The sequence below is a fragment of the Egretta garzetta genome, unplaced genomic scaffold (assembly GCF_000687185.1).
Source record: "Egretta garzetta isolate BGI_Z169 unplaced genomic scaffold, ASM68718v1 scaffold287, whole genome shotgun sequence".
NCBI lineage: Eukaryota > Metazoa > Chordata > Aves > Pelecaniformes > Ardeidae > Egretta > Egretta garzetta.
The window spans coordinates 646070-668912 of record NW_009260435.1 but is presented as its reverse complement, the minus strand read 5'-3'; the positions used below and the strand labels follow the sequence as shown (position 1 = coordinate 668912).

The following is a 22843-nucleotide window of genomic DNA, read 5'->3' as shown; positions in this document are numbered from 1 at the left end:
CAGGTCGAGGGAGGTGATTCTGCCCCTCTACTCTGCCCTGGTGAGACCTCACCTAGAGTACTGCGTCTAGCTCTGGAGCCCTCAGCACAAGAAGAACATGGAAGTGTTGGAGCGGGTCCAGAGGAGGGCCACAAAAATGATCCGAGGGCTGGAGCACCTCTCCTAGGAGGACAGGCTGAGGGAGTTGGGGATGTTCAGCCTGGAGAAGAGAAGGCTGCAGGGAGACCTGATTACGGCCTTTCAATACCTAAAGGGGGCCCATAGAAAAGATGGGGAAAATCTTTTTAGTAGGGCCAGCTGTGACAAGACAAGGGGTAACGGTTTTAAACTAAACCAGGGTAGGTTTAGACTGGATATAAGGAAGAAATTCCTTACAATGAGGGTGGTGAAACACTGGCACAGGTTGCCCAGAGAGGTAGTGGAGGCCCCATCCCTGGAAACATTCAAGGCCAGGTTGGACGGGGCTCTGAGCACCCTGATCTAGTTAGCGGTGTCCCTGCTCCCTGCAGGGGGGTTGGACTAGATGACCTCTAAAGGTCCCTTCCAACCCAAAACATTCTATGATTCTATGTTCCAGCTCTGTGGCTCTGAGCCAGGGTTGGTACCCATGTGTGCTACAGCTGGGGGCGAGTTTTTTCCTCCAGGAACCCGTCTGCTGTTTGAACCAAGCCCTTGGACTCCATAGCGATCTATGGCAGAGATATGCAGCTACACACGCCAAGGAGCATCTCTCTGTGTGTTCTGAAGCTGCCAGTTATTGTATCCTTCAATCTCCTCTGGTTCCTCCACTAGCTAATTTGAGCAATCGCTCTCCCTTCACCTTCTCCATGTGCTCGTGGATTGATGGCAAATTCTGCTGGAAGAGATATTGCAGGGGAAGGATGCTCAGGCAGTCCTTGTACCCGCCCCATCATGCTGACATCTCTGCTACCTTTCTGACCTCCTCCGGTTCTACCGTATCCTTTGAGGAGGGCAGCCTCCACTGCACAAAGCTCCCCCTGGTTTCATACAGGGAAGCGTTGACCTTCTTTGCTCATCCTGGCCAGCACTGCTACCTCACGAGTCGCGCTTTCATTGAGTGACCACGTAGCTCCAAAATGCAATAGCAATCTATACTGGAAGTTATCAGCGCTTGTTTACAGCATCAGCTTTGCCCAGCTCTGTTACACATTCATTTTCCACTTCCTGTAACAGCTATTGATGCTTACAACAGATCAGCTATTGAGAAAGCCCGGGATGGGGAGTGACATACTCAGAGCAGGCAGGTGTTTGGGCAGCTCTAGCAATATCCTTGTGACACCTTTAAAAAACATCCCATGTCATCCTGAACATACGGATATATTGTCGGTGTAGTTCTGGCCTCTGAATTTGGGATCGGGTACTCCCAGCCCAGGTCCTGCACCGAGCAGATTGCTTTAACATTCATCAGGAAGCCAAAAAAAAAAATATTTATGGAAAGCTTCAACCTGTTACAGTAACAGACAATGCTGCTTAACACAGGCCGGGCATTTAAATGCGAGGTTAAATACCCTCAGAGGTTTTATGCAAGCAGATGTGTAAGCTAAGCTCCAGCATTAACCCTTGCAGCACAGGGCTGTTTGAATCTATTTCTTTGGATCTTTTAATAAAAACTGTTACGCCCGGGCTGGAAAACATGGTTAGAAAGCAGGTTTTGCAGTCACATCAGGAACCCTCAGACACTGGGAAGTGGCTTCAAAGCACTGAAAGACCTGGGAGGCCAAATCAGCAGAAAAGCAGGTGGTAGGATAAACTGCTTCATCCTTTGAGAGGGAGAAGGGCTCCGGCGGGAGAACACGCAGGGAAGTTAAGAGAAGGCAGCCTAAGTACACCTCAATTATCTGCTCCATATTAGCTACCAGCAAATGAATCATAGCAGCAGCTCCAGCTGTAGCTTGCCCACTGACACCTCTTCCTCCCCTTCTCTTGACAGGGATTGAACTCCTATCACGATGCTGAATGTGAGGACACCAAGCCAGACTAAGGGAAGCTCCAGCCCCAATACGTGAGAAAGGATGCTTTAAACAGCAAAAAAAAAACCCAAGGAGGGAGGGATGAGAATGCCATCCCCTACAGATCCCGTGCCCTCCATCACAACCTTGGAGGTGCACCCTTTCAGGGTGGTTTTGGCGCTCAATGCACGGGGGTGTAAGTCCACCCAGATGACCCATAGCCCTCCTAGCAACGCTTATGCTCTCCCACCACTGTAGGGTAACGATATCGGGGAAACAGCGCTCTTCCACGTGTGTTTCAAGGCAGAGGAGGACATTGCCAACACCCTCCATGTGTGTGGAGCCATAACACAGCCTGCTATGGTCTGGTTCGTAAGGCTGAGGACTAGACAGAAGATAATTTTGGAAGTGGAATTCTGCTGTTACAAAACTGGGATTAGCAAAACTGAGATGTCAGGTCAGCAGCCAAAGGTAAATGAACTAATTAATTCTCCAGTTCATCCCCTTCAGAGCATGTACTATGGGGAGACTCTGAACATAGAATAATAGAATGTTTTGGGTTGGAAGGGACCTTTAGAGGTCATCTAGTCCAACATAACATAAGGGGGTGCAAATGGGTCTAGCTTCTGAACTCCAAACCCCTCCTAAAGCCGCAGCAAGAGATGCTTGCTTTGCCAGCTACGATGGCAAAGCAAATCCCCAAAATCTCTCCGTTGGCTTGCTCCAGACTGAGATCTACCCATCAGTTTTCTATTGCACTGTCCAAGGCGTAATGGCTTTGTCTTCCTCCTTCTACAAGGCAGCACTGGTATCAAAATAGAAGAGTAAAGGCAGTGCTGCTCACAGAAGAAAGGGAATCTACACAGTGAAAGAAGCCATGAATAGAAGCCGCATCTTATCTTAGTAAGACAAAAGCTCTGCAATACAGCTGAGATGATAGAACTGCTAACAAAAGCCTTTCAAGTTCAGGCAAAGCTTTTGAAGGAGCAGCGATTAAGTTCATACCTCAGTTTTGGGTAGTTCCGCTGACAATTATGAACTACATATTCTAAATGAGAAGTGATGCATTAAGTCACTGGCATTCACGTGGGAAATGTATCAGAGTGAATTTCTCAAGCCTTGGCAGTATGATGTGCTGGATATACAGACAGATTGGAGACCAGGTGAAGAGCCCAAAGGGATCAATCTCTCACGTACACCATTCCCATGGGTCAAAGAGCCACAAATACAAACTTCTCATGAACAACGCAAATCAAAATGCTTTGACCCTTCCTTCCAGCTTATTGTTATATCCCATAATCCCAGAATGGCAGGGGTTGGAAGGGCCCTCCAGAGATCACCCAGTCCAACCCCCCTGCTCAAGCAGGCTCACCCAGAGCAGGGTGCACAGGACATCGTCCAGGCGGGCTTTGAATATCTCCAGAGAAGGAGACTCCACACCCCCCCTGCGCAGCCTGTGCCAGGGCTTGGTCCCCCTCAAAGTCAAGAAGTTCTTCCTCATGTTCCACTGGAACCTCTTCTGCTTTAGTTTGTGCCCACTGCCCCTTGTCCTGGCGCTGGGCACCACTGAGAAGAATCTGGCTCCGTCCTTGTGACATCCACCCTTAAGATATTTGTGTTTATGATGACAATACGTTCTGCTGACAGGTCAGGGCTGGGTAATGGAGCAAGCATCCAACTGGCCATTCTAGAGACCAAGCAGAGCTCACCTCAGGTGGCATGGCCTCTGCAGAGAGACCAGATCCTGGGGACAGACCAGACTCCGTAAACATGAGCTCACATCGATTTTGTAGTGCCAGATTTTCTGTGCCTTCTAGAACACGTGCCTCTGAGTAGCAGCTCCTAGGGGGGATCCTACACTGGATCTAGTCAAACCCATGCCCTCCACACCTAGCATTACTCTAGCCCTGTATTCACATGATTCTGTTATTGGGGGAGGGGGGGGGAGGGTGTCAGGGGGGAAGACAAAACCAACCCCAATATCAGATGCTATTATCATCTTTACTGATGTTTTATTGTTTTATTTGTTTTAAAGCAGAGCTCCTGGCTTCAAACTGCAGCCTAGGAGTCAGCTGGGCAGTTCTTGCTTTTAGGGGGGGACACCTTCCCCGATCTGATGGACCTGCTTTGACCTGGCTTTTCTTCTAGTTTGGGGCTTGCTGCCAAGATGCGCTGAATCGCCCTGAGACCTCTGCGTGAATCGTGCTGACATCTGACTTCTGGACATGACGCAATTTGAATAGCACACGAAAACACGGACTGCCCTGAAACTCCCTGTGGTGCAGTAGCCTGTCAAGGGAGGATACAAGCACCATAGAAGATCTAACCCTTCTAACACTTTTTCCCCCTCCAAACAGAGAGAAAAGCTCCTTTAATTGTCATTTGTAAATAATTGAAAGCACTGTTTTGAAGGTGTCAGATAATGTTTGCATTAGAGCAGAAAGATTTGGGCTCCAGTCTACAGCTCTGTGTTAAAATAAGCCCCTGGCCTATGCAGAACCTAACGCTTATTTTAGGAAAACCCTCCAGCCCACCAAAAGTGGAAGAATTTTACATTATTACCTACTTAATTGCTTTACTAAATAAGGGTGCCAAACACTGGGAAAAATGAGGTATTTGAAGAGGCTTATTTACCCCTAATGTGGCTCATGGTTCAGGATTTCAGGCAAATACAAGAAATACCTACTGGGTAAGTCTGTGAGTCAATGTAAGGAGGGTTATATCTTTTATTGATGTATCTTTTCTATGGTGAAGTTTACAGCTGTGGCTTATCACAGCACTAGATCCCTGATTTTTCCTGGTAACATGATGTGATTTTATAGCCCTGTGAGCTGTTTTACGTAATGCCGGTTCTCCTACCAGTTTGGGGTGGAGGTGCAGGACCTCGTAATGGCAGAAGTCATGCCATAAAACTTCAGGTGCGCTCCAGTTCCCAAGGTAGCAGGAGAATTAACTTGGCAGACAATGGACAAGCAGGAACTGTAAAACAGGGCTCAGCATTGCATGGAAGGCAACGAATCCCCGTAAGCACGCAGAGCCCGGGGATGGGCAAGCAAGATATCCTGCTCTTTGCTGGCACCAGGCCCCAGCTAGTAGGTTGAGCTGCTTTGGAAAACCAAAGCTCTTACAGACCACCTAATCCACAGCCTGTCCAAAAAAAAAAAAAAAAAAAAAGAGCATCCAGTCAACCCTGATTCATGTTATTACTCTGGGCCAGACACAGAATTTTGTGTTCATCTTCCCATTTCAGCTCGTCTGTGGGCTGGAGTCCAACTGTGTTGCTCCCACATAGTTCAAAAAAAAAAAAAAAAAAAGAATATCCCTGAGGCTATCTGCATTTGCAGCAAGAAAGATCAACCCTAAGCAGTGAGCTTGATATTTGCAGAAAAAGGCTTCTGTACGTACATGCCATCTCCTCCCTGAACAACCAGTCCTCTGTCCAGCGTGGGAGCGCAATACGAGAGCAGCTCAGAATGAAAACACAACACCTGAAAAAGAAATTCTTTGGGGAATTGGAAAAGTGTATTTTCCCCTTGTTTATCAGTGTGCGACTTTGTTCCTCCTGTGTTGCTAAAAGCATTCACAGGTGCTTAATTTCTCCAACACCCACATTAAAAAAAAAGCCAAAAAGCAGAAGGCATGCCACTCACCTCTGCAGGACAAAACTGTTGTCAGACTTGTTTGCTCCTATTTCAGGAGCACGGCTTCTCCTCCCCCCCAGCACAGTCCAGCGATAATTAGCATCACTGCATGCAACAGAAGTATCTGATATTTGAGCAAACAGGAGTTCTTAAAGCTATAGTGACTGGCCAAAAGTGACAGAAGTTAAAAAAACCCCCCAGCTTCTGTAAGGCACTTACACCCAATCACTGTTACCAGTCCCTACGCCTATTGCATGCTACTTACTTAATCAGTATTAGCAAAACTGTTATATGGAAAAAAGAGCCACTCCATTAACAGGCGCTGCTTTTTCCATAGCTAAAAAATGAATCTCTGTCAACTGACTTTTTCGGAATTGAAATCTCTTGTGTCACATTGGCGCTTTGAAACAATGCGTTCGTGTTTTTGAGAAATGTGAAAAAGAACCACCTGTGGAAGCCAGGTCAGGATTTGGGCAGCAGCCGAATAAACGCCAGGAGCCGTCTACCCGAAAGGATCCACCCCAGCTGCCAAATCTCAAAGCAGAGCTTGGATTACAAACCAACTCAACATCTCCAGGGGATCCTGCTATCGTGACATTTGCTGTTGCAGGACAGGGGGGCTCTGAAAATGCAATACAGCAACTCATGTTATGTTACTATAAGGATCCAAACTTCACTTCAGCTGCCAATTGCACTCACGTTCATGAAGGTGGGAGGTTTCGTCCCAGCCCTTGGTTTCTCTCCACCTTTGGAGTGTTATCTCTGCTCCCGCAAATCGATAAAACGGCTCTGACGTAATGGTGAAACCAAAATATCCGTTTACGGCGACGGATCATAAACAAACCAGTTAATCTTCGCACTGCAGAGAAGTGGCACATCATACAGATGCAATAACCAAACCTTAGAATGGAAGACTACATAGATTACTCTAAGATAACGAGGATTCTGAGCAGGGCTACAAAGCCACTATCAGTAGTTATGCATTATAACCCTTTGGCTACCTGAAGCTATTTCCCAATTGATTTATCATCCCTTATGCCTGATGCGTGAATTATTTTAATTTTGGTTCTAAATACGCAGCAAATTTTGGGCAAATGCTCTTTATGACAGCCAACCTGCCTTGAGCGCCCTCAAGTTCACTACCACAGCAAATCACTTCATTCCCCGGTATCAATACAGGCTGGGGGAAGAAAGGATCGAGAGTAGCCCTGCCAAGAGGGACTTGGGGGTGCTGATGGATGAAAAGCTGGACATGAGCCGGCAATGTGCGCTGGCAGCCCAGATATCCAACCATCTCCTGGGCTGCACCCCCAGCAGAGTGGCCAGCGCAGAGGGAGGTGATTCTGCCCCTCAACTCTGCCCTGGTAAGACCTCACCCTGAGCCCTGCTTCCAGTTTTGGAGCCCTCAGCACAAGAAGGACATTGAAGTGTTGGAGCGGGGCCAGAGGAGGACTACTAAAATGATCCGAGGGCTGGAGCACCTCTCCTAGGAGGACAGGCTGAGAGAGTTGGGGATGTTCAGCCTGGAAAAAAGAAGGCTGCGGGCAGACCTGATTGCGACCTTTCAGTACTTAAAGGGAGCCTATAGGAAAGACGGGGACAATCTTTTTAGTAGGGCCAGCTGTGACAGGACAAGGGGTGACGGTTTTAAACTGAAGCAGGGTAGGTTTAGACTGGATATAAGGAAGAAATTCTTTACAATGAGGGTGGTGAAACCCTTGCACGAGTTGCCCGGAGAGGTGGTGGAGGCTCCATCCCTGGACACATTCAAGGCCAGGTTGGACAGGGCTCTGAGCAACCTGATCTGGTTAAAGGTGTCCCTGCTCCCTGCAGGGGGGTTGGACTGGGTGACCTCTAAAGGTCAACCCAAAGCATTCTATGATTCTATGATTAAGCAGAAGAGGTGAAATGCCAACGGTTTTAAGTCACCATGAAGACCATCACAGGGTGTTGCTTCTCATCTACACCAAAATCACATGTTGGGAGCTTCGGGGAATGTAATTAAAAACACCGGCTCCTTCCCCCACCTCATTTAAGAAACAACCGTTGTTTGTTTAGGATGACTTAAGAGCCCGATGCACTGCAGTGTGGTGCAGTGCATCGGGCTCTTAAGTCATCCTAAACAAACGACGTATTAGTGTAGCCATCTGTTTGGGCAGCCAGCTGCAAGACATGTGGTTAGGACACCAACAGACTATGAAAAATCACAGGCTGCCAGGCCGGTTCATCGACTGAGAGGCAGCAGCCAGATGGCCAGTCGGTGCATCCCACTCTTTGTCAGCCAACGAGTCAAACGTGCATCGGGCTCTTAAGTCATCCTAAACAAACGACGTATTAGTGTAGCCATCTGTTTGGGCAGCCAGCTGCAAGACATGTGGTTAGGACACCAACAGACTATGAAAAATCACAGGCTGCCAGGCCGGTTCATCGACTGAGAGGCAGCAGCCAGATGGCCAGTCGGTGCATCCCACTCTTTGTCAGCCAACGAGTCAAACACATGGGACAGATGAGGGAGTGGGTGATGGGGCTGAAAGTAGGGCACCAAGGTTAGCGAAGATGTGGCCGAGTGCTGGGAAGGGAGTCTTGCCCAATACTTTAATAGGGCACCCTCACTTACAAACAAGAAAACGAGAGCAAGATTTAGCAATCCAGACAGTTAAGAAGATTTTTTTTTTTCACCTTAGGCAAGACATTCAGTGCTGAGAACAGTCTTCATTGTTGGGATTGTTCAAAATTTGCATCATTGGCCTCTCCAGTGTATTCACTTTGACTTTATGCAAATAAAAATAACGTGAACAGTTACATCTGAGTCAGAATCTCCAGCTAAGGTGGCTCGACACTTGGGAACTGAGACAAGCACACGCATTTCTCAAGCCAAGCTAAGTTTTTATGTATTTAATATTCCAATGGTGAAATGCTAATCTGGATAATGCAGGCCACTAAAACAGTTAATTCTTACCTAGTCTGAGTTCTCCAAAGTTCCCACACCCAATCTTCTTGCCCACTCTGAAGTTGGGTCCCACCATAAGAACGCCAGAAGATGCCGATGAGCTTGGTCGAGAACCGTGCCCGCTCCTTCCTGGCATTCCTTTCGTTGTACGCTGCCTTTCATCCTTTTCCCTATTAGGGTGGTCCATGATCTTAGTGAAATATTTCTGCCAGCAAGCTGGCAGAAAGGAATTGGAGTACACACTCTTCTCCTTAGAATAGAAATATATGTCCAAAAGTATCCGATTCAGGGTCCAAGAGAGTCATGGAAACGCATGGAGTTCTTTTGGCACCATATTCAGTTTCCTAATGCATCTTGATAATGTACCAAGGGGTCGATTATGTTCTGGAGAACTCAATAAAGGCAGGTTGCTTTGGGTTTCTTACCTGGCGAAAAGAAAAAGGATAAGGCTGTATGAAATAAAAATCATTACCAAGCAAGAAACACACAACAGGACCAACGTCCAGAACTTTCCCAGCCTTGAGAAAATTAACAACTGTGCAGGAACTTTACCATTTTCTTAACAATTTTCTGATACAAAGCCCTGATGCCACAAACAGATAAGCACTGCCCATCCATTGCTCGCTGCTGTAGTCACCAGGACTGATGCCACGCGTACTAACAAAAGCAATTTCAATTACACCAGCATGTCAGGTGGAAACTGCGAGGAGATCACAACCCATCTTTAAAGCAACTGTGAAGTGTAAAGTCTGTTTTCTTCTCACTTCATAGATTTAGAAAGTATTACACAAAGCCAGACAGAAAAAAAAAAAGTGGCAGCAAATGAAAGGTGCCAAGAGAAAAAAATATTGAAGCACTTCAGAAGTCAAATTCTCCTTCATTTTACATCTTTTAAAGTTGACCTCAGATATATTTGCTAATTGAAACTGTTGTCTTGGAGATGACCAAAATTAGCAGCCAAAGCAAGATTTATTATTTTAAAAAAACTAGACATTTCCTGAAGGCTCTACCAACACACAGTTCACATCACTAACATAATATAGTTGCCAAAAAAATGAGGTTTTGGAAAATTAGATGTTCTAATGGGATTGGGTGAGGGACTCAAGTTCTTCTCCAGCAGCCTGCATTCATGACTGGCAAACAAAAGCCTGACAGTTCTCCCAGAGAAACTGAAGTCCACCTTCCTCCCATGTGTTCACACTTGCCACCACCATAACCGCAAGGGCAGGCAACTCTGGACTAACTGCAGACAGCACACTGGTGCATCTCACAAGCATCAGTCTGCTAACTCTGTCAAAAGAGGACCAGAAAGAGAGACTTTTAATGGTTGGGCTTGATGATCTTAAAGGTCTGTTCCAACCTAAATGATTCTATGATTCCTCTCAATCCATGCAAGCAAAGTGGTTCCTCTCTGTCTATGGACCAACCCAAAAAGAGACAGGCAGGAACTGTACGGATCCAAGAGGTCCTGCTCCACAAGTGCAGCCCAGGGAGCACAGGGAAGATTAACACCTCACCATGAGACCTTTCCTAGGACGTGAACTCCCACTGGATCGTTAGGGCAGCCAAATGATTCAGCTTGGCCCCACTGAGGTCAGAAGTTGTTTCTACTGCTCAGATGTGAAACTCTGAAGCCTCTGCAGCAACAGACCATGGTGGCCTGATGTGACAGTCCAGGGGTACTAGTGGTGGTGGGGAGCTTCCCCCTATCTCCCTAGCAGCCCGCAGGACGAAGGGAAAGGTTGCAGCATGCTTTGTCCATACAGACTCTGCATAGGGAGCCAGTATTAGGCAGCAGATGTGGACGCTCTTGGAGATGCTTGTGGGACAGCTCTTAAGAACTAGAACAAACACACCTGGAGTTATCCCCCACATCTCAGGACCTCTACTTACTGGACTGTGCTCCTTCAGGGGACACCTGCATCCACAGTTTTCCAGATGTGAATGAAAGAGTGCCCGAATAATTTTAGAAACATGGTTTGTGCCCTACTTTGGCTGTAGGCATCCACTCTGAAGTTTCAATGTTGGCATGGAAGTTAGCAAACCCCTCCAAAGTCAGCAGAGAAATGCTAAACAAGAGCCAGTGTGGAAGGACATCAGCAATCAAACACTATCAGATATGCCCAGAAACACAACCATATTTACAAGAGTTCAAAAAGGTACTGAGGCAATTGGGTCAGTCCGCCTGTAGCAATCCATTTCTATGGGATTTTGCAAGGGTTTCTCCCATTTGTTTCATGAGATGAAGAAGCTAACCTATCTATTTCCAGTTATCCAGAAATAAAAGACAACAATTGTCACCCATCCACAAACCAGCAGCACAGAACAAAAGCATCAGCCCTTTTGAAATATGAGCATGCTTTCCCTAGCCTTTAACCCTGGTATACTTCTACTTCTGGGAACCTTTGCTTTGATTTAAGGCATCTGTATCACAAGGCAGAAGTCATTCACGCTACATCCAGAAAAAGCAGGTAGCTACCAGCTGGAAATTCCAGTTTCTGAATATTGAACTCATCTTTAGCGCAACTCTGACTTTTTCTATCCATTTGCAGTTCTGCCGTGTTTGCACAAAAGAGGGCAGAGTACTCCCTAGCCTGAGCTTCCTCTCTAGACCTTTCGTTTTTTTTAAATACTTCCACAACCCCCCCAAATATTACATAAAGAGAATGGACAGCTTTAATACCGCTTTCCAATTACTTCCCATTGCTTTTTTTCATATATTATTGCAGGCTTCTGTATCAGACAGGGATTTTGCAGGACTCTGAACAGACCCCATCTTCATAGGAAGGACGCCGTGTCCCTCCGCAGCGTATTGGGAAGACCTTGAGGAACTAATAATAGCATAAAGAAACATCCATACACATGAATGGATGCTCCAGGCAACACAAGAGTCCCACAAAACCACCCATCTTCAGCAGTTAATACTAATGCTTAGGACCTAGCTGAGGCTGCACAGGCTATCTCATCCAGCCCGTGACTCAGCAGCCCTCTTTTCTGCAGTGAAAAGCAGATGAATTCTCATCGCCCCCCTGAGCAAAGGTGGGTCCCTGCAGAAAACATCACACAGCACGTTTGCACCAAATTCAGGAAGCCTGAAAAATCATCAGGTCACCTGCAAAACACCATATCATGTCTGTACTCCCAGTTTGGCCGTACCGACCCAGCGTGGTACCCAGCGACGTACAGCAGCGTCAAGCTCCCAGCATGGTACTACGCAATGCACCGGACACCATTCGTGATTAAGCACCGCTGGTCTACCTAGAGACAGAAGAGCTGGAGATGGAGCCCTGTGTCTAGTTCTGGAGCCCTCAGCACAAGAAGGGCATTGAAGTGTTGGAGCAGGGCCAGAGGAGGGCCACAAAAATGATCCGAGGGCTGGAGCACCTCTCCTAGGAGGACAGGCTGAGAGAGTTGGGGATGTTCAGCCTGGAAAAGAGAAGGCTGCAGGGAGACCTGACTGCGGCCTTGCAGTACTTAAAGGGGGCCCATAGGAAAGATGGGGAAAAATCTTTTTAGTAGGGCCAGCTGTGACAGGACAAGGGGTAACGGTTTTAAACTGAAGCAGGGTAGGTTTAGACTGGATATAAGGAAGAAATTCTTTACAATGAGGGTGGTGAAACCCTGGCACGAGTTGCCCGGAGAGGTGGTGGAGGCCCCATCCCTGGACACGTTCAAGGCCAGGTTGGACAGGGCTCTGAGCAACCTGATCTGGTTAAAGGTGTCCCTGCTCCCTGCAGGGGGGTTGGACTAGATGACCTCTATGGGTCGTTTTCAAGCCAAAGCATTCTATGATTCTGTGCTCACATACAAGAAATTCAACATTTAGTACTACCAAGCTTTACTCGTACCACAAATTAATTCAGGATTTAATACTGAAAACTGAATATGGATAAGCAGGAAGCATCCATTACGGGCAAGCAGGATAGACCGGTTTTTCATCACCAGCACTCTGATGTACTTCCAGCTGCAGCATTTGTGCTCGGGGGTGAGCTAGCGCTGCTTCTCAAAGCCGCCAGTGTGGACGCAAGCAGAGTTGTATTCACTTTGTGAAACCGGCTTGCAGAAGCAACGACGATGCTGCTCTATCAGAGATCAGGAAAGCAATTGGGCTGGACCCCACCCCAACCTGTCCTGGGAAGAGAGACTTGCTTCAAAACAAGCAACAAAAATATGGGACAGTCATCGAAACTAAGGAAGTTTATCGCTCAATAGAAATCATATGTGAGGATGATGAAAAAGTGCTTCTAGGGCTGGATCACTAAGACAGATGAGCAGAACAGAGGAATTCTATGCATTAAAAAAAAGTCACACTTTGGAAAACACACTTGATCCCACCAAAGCCAAAGGGGAGGATTTGTTTCCCCTGGAGACCAAAGTCATTATTTTCATCAAGGTTGGATAATCCATGGGCAACAGCTACAGACCTCACAAAAGGGTAACAGAAAGAAGAAATCTTGCTGGAGGTAGCAAGAGCACAAACCCTGCTCAGTTTGCGCTGGGAAAAACCCCACAAAGCACAGCATTGTGAGAGACATGAAGGTCAGCACAGCTCTGCAGGCCGAGGAGATGCTGCTGTGAAGGATTACATGGAAGAGGGACTAAAAACCCTGAAGGAGGCAAAATCTGCGTGATGGGGACCAATGATGGCACAGAAAGGAGGAATGATATAATTTTTACTAAGTTGCAAACAGATTTATTCCCCCGTCCTTGCTCACTCAGCTAACAGTTACATGGCCAGTGGAGAGCGTAAGAAAAGCCAGTACAAGCCAATATCACCAGAAAGGGTGTTTGAACAAGCCCAATGAACACGAGGCGGACTGGGAAGAGACAGGCTGTTTAACGATGCACGGCCACGTTTCTCTGTGTGGTGCCAGCAGCCATTTAACCTTCCTTCTGCCATGAAGAGAGCGAGGCCGTTTTGCAGCAGGATCTGATGCCTCGGTGCAGATCTTTTCTAAGTTGTTTGGCTACTTGCTGGCACAAGACAGCATCGTTACAGAAAGGCCTTTTACCAGCTATGATAAAACGGGGCTGAAAGCCACCAAAAGGTAAAGGCGCACAATTTAACACATTTTGAACGGTTGAAATGGGTTGGTCTTGATCTTCAGTGACTGCAGAACAGGCAGTGATCTGCCAGCGCTCGATGACACAGGGACATCTCTCCTCTAAGGGCGGCTCAAGCCTCTTGCAAGCACAAGCCCTCCTGAGCCTGCATACAGCTTCCCCCTCCTCCAGACTAAAGCCTGAACTCCACTCATGCCCCGTTTGCCATGTTCCAGCAGCAGAAATACGTTGCTTGGGTTGACGCTTACACAGTGCATCTCAGATGGGACAAGCAATTCTACCCTTCTCAGGCAGATCAAGCACAGAGCTCCACCACACATTTTCTGGCTAGCAAAATAAGATGTTCATGTTTATAAGCCACTACACCTCCATCCTGCCCCTGTTCCCCATCTGTATAAGATCTCCCCAGGGAGAAGGTCATGCCCGACAGTCTGTGAACATTACACATCCTCCCTCTGGGCTGAAAGCCTCCTGCAAACCCCAATTCAGATCAGCAACGAATGAGTGAACTGAGCGTTTGATGCACACCGAATTGCCCAAAGATCTTTCAATATTGTTGCTACGTACTAAAACCAACTGTAGTAAATATGGCATCAAATATGGCTTCTGAGGACTAACAAACTGCTTGGCTTTGGAAGAGGAGAGGCAGAAGAACTAAGACTAGACTGTAATTTGAAGGCAGCCGCATTAATATTTAAAGGCTACTAAGAAACACCAGGACTATTTCCTGCCACGACTCAAACTTTTTCATAATTATTTTGCTTCCTACCTTTCCACCCACTCAGCAAGATTGCTCTTGAAAGTTACTTGCATTTAAACAAAGCTGCATGAAGATATTTCCCTAATGATGACTCAGTCCAATTCCAGTATTACTTTTGCTACAGTACAGTTGGAGACACTGGAACAGTTATTTAATGAAAGATGCAGGCTTGAAAAGAAATTACTTGAAGCACAGTTAGTGAAATAAAAGCCCAGTCTTGTATCATACACACTTCAAAACACTTAGGTCCTGAGATCTAAATCATGAACTCACCTCCATCAATAAAACCACAGCACTCTAGTTGCAAACCAGCTTGTAGGCAGTGTTGGAGGCTGTTTGTGTCACAATCTGTAGCACAGTCCAGCACGAGGGAAGGTTTATCACTTACCGAGCACTTGTTAGAGCACAGGGACACTGCTCACAGACATCCACATCCAGTTTTCCCAGTTGAGTCCTTAAGTTTGAAAGCAGCAGCCATAAAGGACAACGCAAACAAAAGACTGGTGCGAAGAAGCCAGAGCAATCCTTCCTACCCTTCAAAGGAAAAGCTCTCTTCCCTTGCACTGAAAATGTCTTTGACCTACCTGAGATACTCCGGAGACCCTTCCAAGATAAGAACAAGAGCTGTCCAAGTCTTGTTTTGTGGCACACTTTCAGGAAATCTATCCCAACTGAAACTGCAAATGAACCCCCCCATCTTCAAATCAAATCAAGCAGACCTGATCCTGGTCCTGATCAGATTTCTGATTCATGAAGGAGTCAAAACATGCTAGAAATCAAACTGCAAGTGCTTGGTGGATGGATCATCACCCTAACAAGCTGTAGTAGCTCAGCCCTACAGTTCCTTTTTCCTTCTTTTAAGAACAGACCTTCAAGAAAGCCCCATTTCCTTTTGAGATGGGCGATCTCAATCCACTTTCTATAGAAACAGGAACTCGATTTCTCAAAGAACTCCAAGGTCGTTGCTTCTCACATGCCTTCTCACTGTATCTTCCAATATCGACCCCAGGTCCCCACGTAAAGCTTTTGGTTAAGTCTCTTGATCTGGGGAGTGCTTTCCAGACCAGGTCTGCTACTTCCCACATGACTTCAAAGACTGTAAAATCCTCCAGGGCTCTCAACTGACATGTTAAGTATACAGATATGAGATCACCAGCTTCTACACTCATTCTGTGTAAAAAGCAGAGCCTTCAGCAGCAGAAAACTTGGCTTGCTTTGCTACAGATTGGGACAAATGGTTCACCCTCTGGAAAAGGTGTAACAGCCAGGATGCAAGTAATGAGGAATATTTTTGAAACCGGGACACGTGACGTGTTCACTCATGTTCTCAGCATCTGCCACCTTGTTTTCTTCACTTACACCCTTCAGTTTAGAGGAACAAGCTGGCTTTGTGTCTTCTGCCTCACTGCATACATTAACAGCTTCCTAGACATCAATGCTCTTTCTATATTAAAATGCAATTAGTAAACCTTTCACTTACAGCTTTGCTCCCTTTCTACGTGGACATACACCTCCATTGGCTTCAGGTCCCTTCATGCCTTCTCATCCCACCACATCATCCCTTCCCTTCCATGACATTCCACTTCTCGCCCTGCTTCTGCCCAATGCTACTTTCCAACTGGCCCCAGTAAAAATTTCTTTTTCCAAAGCCACCCCTTTACTCACTTCTGGTAAAGTTGCTGTTCTGCTAATGAGAAAATAAAAGAGTTATGGCTACTAACAAGAAAATAAAGGCGTGTTATGTAATCTGCCCTGTTCCTAAGGAGGAAAAAAAAAAAAGTTAAAAAAATCAACAGATAACCAAATATTCTCTCTTGGTCTGACCTGGAAGAGGATCCTGCTCTGGTGCTTGGCCATCTACACAAGCTAGTAGGAAGGGAGGATGCAGAGGCTGAACGCTCTCTCCACTCTGCCATGGGAAATACACTTTTTTTTGCCTTTTTCTCTCCCACTCAAGAGCTTTCTGGTTACCTAGAGGGTCTTCTACTAAGAGATACTCCCCCAATAGGCTTCCTATTATGGGAGTGTATTGGTATCTCAGTAGCACCTCCACACAGAGGAGATCAGCATTTATCCCTGCTTTCCCGAACAGCACGAGACTGACCTGGTTTCAGTGTCCTCTATGTTGTGCAAAACAGAAAAACTGAAGAAGTAGGTCAAAATTCTCTGTTGCAATTTAAAGTTGGTGACAGCATCGACAAAGCTGGCTGCAGACTACAGCAAGCAGGTGCATGTCACATCAGATGTCCCACACTTGGGAGGTTCTTTCCAAACTTGAAGACTACAAATGCCTTTTAAACACTGAGTTGCTTCTGTCGAATCATTTGACCCAACAATTCAATCTTGTGCAGTTAGTTTTGTTAAGCGCTTCACAGGCGGAAAAAGTGCCTTACAAGTTGAGGCGTACAAACAATGCTGGGAAGGGAGAAGGATGGACAAGTGCGGATCACTACACTCATTTGTTACTTTTGAACGCACAGGACTGTCAAGTTGACATCCTACAATTACATGGTTTTTACAGAAAAGGATGAACCCAAATGCACTCACACCATTTTCCATAGACCTTACAAATCTGCTAAAACACATTAATTGTATAGCCCTCATCTGAATGTGTTGGCAAGTTACTTTTCAAAATTAGTCTTGGTTGATTGTTTCACCAAGAGCGATCCAAGCACCCATTCTGTAAGTTCATTCCTGAACTTTGTTCTCGATACCCTCTACACAAGCTCATTATGAAAGCCAGGAATGTTAGGGAGGGAAAAAGTAATTTAGTTAGTAATTTAGTTCTTCCACACAAAGAGAGTCAAAACAAAAACCAGACCATTTTCCAGGGAAACGGTCTGTGCCATGCAAGCTAGATTCACTGACTTTTCTTCCCCCGCTCGAGTTCAAGCCAAACATATGCCAGCAGCCACGTACACATATTCCTATACGTTCAACAAAGCACTACAGACCATAACCTGCCAGAAGAGGTTAGTGCTCTTTGTGAAGAGTTGCGTTATGCTGGAACAGCTAAATGAACAGCTGAATGCTTAAATGAAAAAAATCCCCTAATGAAATCTGAGCTCTGCATTATTTTTTTTTTTTCCAGGCTGGGAAGAGAAAAGACTGAAGAGCAACTGCCAGATCAGCTCCCCTCCATCTTCTGAGACTTAGCTAAAGAAGTCAGATACATCCCTCTGCGTGAAAGCCTGACAGAAAGCCAAACCCCCATGTGTCGGCAGCAAGCACCTCCAAACAACGCAGGTGCTTGGCCCACACACAGCTGCCTGCACACCACCAGCCCCAACACTGCACCCTCCGCAGCCCCCGCTGCCCCTGGAGGGAACCGTCACATCGACAAGGTTTTTAAGATCTACTCCTTGATAATATTACAGTAACCGACCCCAGCTTTAATATTCAGCACTTGAAAGGCTTCTCAAAGGCTGGCAAAAACACATGGCATTTAGGATGCCACCTCTGCTTGCAAAAATAGGCTGCGTAAGGCCATGCAAGGTCAGGTTCCAGTAGAAATAGATATTTATGAGGGCACTACAGAGGAAATGAGAAAAAACCTGGCAGTGGGAAAGGGTCTGGCGCAGACCCTTTGTGGGCTCCCCAGTTCAAGAAGGATGAGGAGTTACTGGAGAGAGTCTAGAGAAGGGCTACAGAGATGGTGAGGGGACTGGAGCATCTCCCCTATGAGGAAAGGCTGAGGGAGCTGGGCTTGTTTAGCCTGGAGAAGAGAAGGCTGAGAGGGGATCTCATCAACACATACAAATATCTCACGGGTGGGTGTCACGAGGACAGAGTCAGACTTTTCTCAGTGGTGCCCAGTGCCAGGACAAGGGGCAATGGGCACAAACTGAATCAGAAGAGGTTCCAGTTGAATATGCGGAAGAACTTCTTTACTTTGAGGGTGACCGAGCCCTGGAATAGGCTGCCCAGGGGGGTGTGGAGTCTCCTTCTCTGGAGATATTCAAAGCCTGCCTGGAAGATGTCCTGTGCACCCTGCTCTGGGTGAGCCTGCTTGAGCAGGGGGGTTGGACTGGGTGATCTCCTGAGGTCCCTTCCAACCCCTGCCGTGTGACCCAGGGCAGAATGAGAACCCTGCTAATGTTCTTTTCTCTGATATCCAGGCATCACATATACCCGTATTTTTTTCATCTTAAAATACCAGGTTGCTTAACAGCAAAAAGAGCCTCGGCTATACCCACACCACCCCCTTCCTGTCAGGCAACCGATCTGAAGAAGATCCAGAGAAGAGACGACTTTAGACAGCCACGCGAGCATTTAAGGAATAACCCACATTCAGGTGCCTCCATGGTGGTCAATGGATGTAGTCTGCAGTTACTGGTATCAAAAATGAGCAAAGTCCTCGACAAGACCACCGCTGCGGCTTGGGGTCTGGAGCAGGCTTGGATCACTGGAAGCAACATCACTTTTGCAGATTTATAGCATAATTTAACACAGATGCACCTCAATAGTCTACGACTTTTTTCTGCACACCGCCTGGCAAGGAAAAGAAGCCTGGAGGATGAATTGCAGACAGGCTCAGAGAGCTTGAAAAGACTGGTAAGTTTGGCGGTTAAACACAAAAAAACCCCCTTTGCACTATCCAAACCATGAAGTGCTTTTTTTCTGCTTTCAGAAAGGAATGCAAGGATCAAGTTCAGAGCCAACACTGCTTTCATGGCGTGTGCGTGCGTGGCAGGGGAAAAGCCTCTCGATAGAAGAAAGGTGCTTGTGAACTTGAACAGACAGGGCCAAAGAGAACTGAAGATCCCTTGAGAGCAAGGGGTAGATAGAAGCTGCCTTAGTGAAGCCCAGCTCAAGCTGACAGGCAGCCCTGCCTAATTCAAAGAGGTGCTGAGAAGCCCTTGCCCACGTGTCAAGATGAACACAAGCACCCCTCAGGTTCCCGTTTCCCCTGTGGAAGAACACACTCGTGTCAAGTGCCACCCAGTATCAATCAAACCAGTGTCACTACAAAGCAGTAATGGAGTGGGATTCAGCTGTAGGCTCTCTGTACCCCAACTTGAGAGGAGAGGTCCCCAAAACTTGGCTTCTGCCTGCCTGATGGGAACAGGTTGCCTCTCCTCTGCCCCATTAATACCCAGGATACCCCAAAAAGCTGAGGACAAACAAGCAGAACAGTTTCTTGGTTGCCTCAGATCAGAAGGACACCAAACCCCTGCCAAGGCTTAGATCAGCTCCTAAAAAGAGCTTCAGACATGGCTAGTCAGATTCATGATCTCAGCCCCTGAAACTGGGTTAAGTAGAGGCCTGGGACGATGCTTGCCAGTGGTCCAAAGCAGCAGCACACCCTCTGCTTGGTGTTAATCAGCACGTAGATGATGATATGTCCAAAGCATAGCTGCAAAGATCAAAAGCCTGTACGTGCTGCATCTTAACAGCATAAAACATCACGGTGATGCTGCTGAGCATTTGTGCCCAATGGCTCAGGAGACAGAAGCAAGCTCGCCTGGCCTCTCGCAGCCCTGAGACCTGAACAGGGGTGTAAGGGTATTCTCAGCGTCCAAGCACCCACTTGCACAAAGCAACAAAGCCTTGGAGAAAACACCACTTCCATGCAAAGAGATTGACGTTATGAAAGTGCATGAGAAATAGGTGTCCTCACAAAGAGAGCTTTATGCAAGTATGAAATTCAGTGCAAGGATTTAGGCACTGAGTGCCAACACACACCATAAATCAGGCCAGATTCATCCCAGCTGAGGTGTGTCCTCCAGGGACGAATACCAGCAATCACTCAAGGCAAATTTGGCTGTAAGAGCGACTACATGCTTTCACACCCTACTGTGGGGCAATATTCAGCATCACAGAGACTGGAGAAGGTGTTCTTCGCCACCACACAGCCTCAGATGACGAGAAGACGAAGAGAGAAACCTGTAAGGGGACATGACCAAACCCAACAGTTTAGGTGGGTAAAAGTCACCACTATAACGTGCAGCCAGTGTAGCTAAACTTTAAGACCTGGACTGGTAAGCAAAGCCAATATGACCCACAGAAAATGGGGGAGCAGAGGCCCCTGCCAAGTTAGTGTGACTCCATCCCACGGACTCTTACTGTTGCCCAACAGACTTGACTTGGCTCCTGCCTCCAGGTTGCTCATCACCAGAAACTCCTCGTAAGAGCTGTGATGTAAGAAACACAGTGATGTAAGAGATGGCGAGCCAGAATATCAACATCTCTTAAAAAAAAAAAAAAAAAAGTAGTGATGGTGATGCCAAAAGAAGAGACAAGTAGCGTATTAAGAGGAAACACAAGAAAAAACTTGATACTTAATGATACTTAATCAAGAAAACTTGATACTTAAAAGAAATTTCATCAGTTTTAATGCCTGAACTTCACCTTCTCCTTACTTGAAGAAGCTGCCTTTTCGGGCAGTCATGGGACAGAGGATCAGACCAGGTCGCCACTTCATCTAATTAGAACTTTGGCAGGAATTCAACTGACATTACCTACATATTTTGCTTGCAACTAAACTACATCTCGAAGAGGAAGCTATGTACCAGAGACCTATAGACAGAGAGAAATCCCCCCCAGCCATGAATGCGCTGTTTATTTGGAGGCAAATTGCTGTCAAGCAGGGGTGGCAAAGCTCACAACCATGCGCAGAGGTTAAAGAGCACAAGGTGGCTGAAAAGGTAAGAACCAAGGCTTCATGGATAATAAATCCTGCTCGTTTGGGCTTAATAAATACATTGTTTCAGCCTAAGCAAGCAGATCTCAAAGCCGCAATGGAGAAGGGGCAGCAGCTGCCAGCACCCCAAGTCCCTGCCATCACCTCATTCCCTCCCACCCTGCTATTTTTTGGTAGGGTGAGGTTTTCCTGGTGTAGGTCACTTCCATTAAACTGATGGAGCATGGTATTTGAGGCACTGTTACACTCAACGCCTGAAACCTGCTGCAGCGATTTGTCTTCCCTTCCCATTAGGGGATTATAAAAACTCCATGCAGTCAGCACTGCAGCTGTGCTACAGACCCGAAACAAGCTGCTGAAAATCCCCCACCTATCCAGCAGGACAGTGTCCTTACAGGCATATAAAGAATAACCTTTTCCTTTCTCTCTGAGATTTAAGATTCCACTTTTTCAGCCCTCCCAACCGCGTACCCTTATGAAGCAGCTCAGCCATCAGACGAGATTGATTGGGATGGCCTCCGCAATTGAAAGATGCTGAGAATTAAGTGCAGCCCAAGGAAAACACCCACTGGGGAAGTACAGCCCCATTGCAGGAGGGCCAAAAGATGCTTAGGAGCTCTGTGATAGTTTTGTGAACTCATCTTGTCTCTTGCGTTGTTTTTATTTTTATTTATTTTTTGTTTATTTTTAAACAAAGCAAAGGTCACTCCTTTTGCTGGCAGCTATGAGCTGCCTCCTCCCTGTGCAAGGTACGGGCTCGATTACCAGTTTTGTTCTGTGATGGGAAGTGGCAAGATAGGCTACACCCAAACATCAGCAGCAGCTCCATAAAAACCTGCACTTCCTCAGCAGAGAGATCGGGCATGATAATCCCGGGATACACAGTTAGACTGTGGCATTTGTTCACAGAAAGTAGGTGGTTGCCACTTGTTATTTCCTGGACACAGCAAGGAAGGAGCCTGTATCACCAGCCTGCAGGGGAAAGCCAAGCAGAAGCCATCGATACTCCAAAGCAAGCTAAACAGCTTGAAAAAAATTGTAATACTTAAAGGTTTCTGTTGTTGGTTGGTTTTGTGGGGTTTTTTTCTTCCTCAAATCTAAAGGTACCAGGTTGACAGTGTCTTAAAAGTCTTCACCTGCTAGACAGTGTTTTAGCTTCTTCTAGATTTACTAGTAAGCACCATCCCATGCCCGTCATTTTTTTCTACCCATGCTTCACAAGTTGCAGTTTCTTTGTAAAAAATTTTTAAAAAAAAAAAAAAAAAAAAAAATCACCGGCACCACTTGCCGAAAGGAGGTCCACATGCTGGAGCAGGTAGAGCATCAGGAGAGGCAGCCTCTCCACATTGGCACCCCATGTAAAACTGCCCAGCACCCTGGGACACATCTGGGTGGCAGGAGCAGCATAAGCCATGGCAACACAGCCTCCGGTTTCTCATGGTGACAGCCTCTGGAGGTTTCTTCTGACTGTATCCATCCAACTGACAGTGTTTGCCTTCATACACCATCAAGCTCATAAAATTTCCCCCCCTAAGTACACAGTAACTGGAAAAACTTAAATTTGCCAAGGATCCACCTGGTTACAAGATACCACCATCCCTTGCTCCTTCACGCTCTTATCCTGAAGGCAGGTTCACACATAACAGGTGGGCAGACATCTCCTTGCCTTCACACCAGGTGATGGAGAACACACCCAAGATGCAAGAGGGTGTTAAGGCCAGCAAGGATCATAGAAACATCATAGAATCATAGAATGTTTTGGGTTGGAAGGGACCTTTAGAGGTCACCCAGTCCAACCCCCCTGCAGGGAGCAGG

At 46.7% G+C, this 22843-nt stretch overlaps 1 protein-coding gene across 6 annotated transcripts in view; it reads right to left on the bottom strand.

Moving 5' to 3' along the window:
• The window catches only part of CSNK1G1 (casein kinase 1 gamma 1), a 112857-nt gene that overhangs the window by 59399 nt on the left and 30615 nt on the right, over positions 1-22843 (bottom strand). For 2 of the 6 annotated variants that reach the window (XM_035899352.1, XM_035899351.1), the window contains exon 3: positions 8571-8986. In XM_035899352.1, the coding sequence (XP_035755245.1) occupies positions 8571-8748 (178 nt within the window). In that variant the 5' untranslated portion in view covers positions 8749-8986. Of the gene's footprint in view, positions 1-6310; positions 6430-8570; positions 8987-14658; positions 14840-16489; positions 16927-22843 lie in introns of those variants that run through there. The other 4 variants (XM_035899355.1, XM_009643885.2, XM_035899354.1 and 1 more) reach the window with 4 other exon arrangements.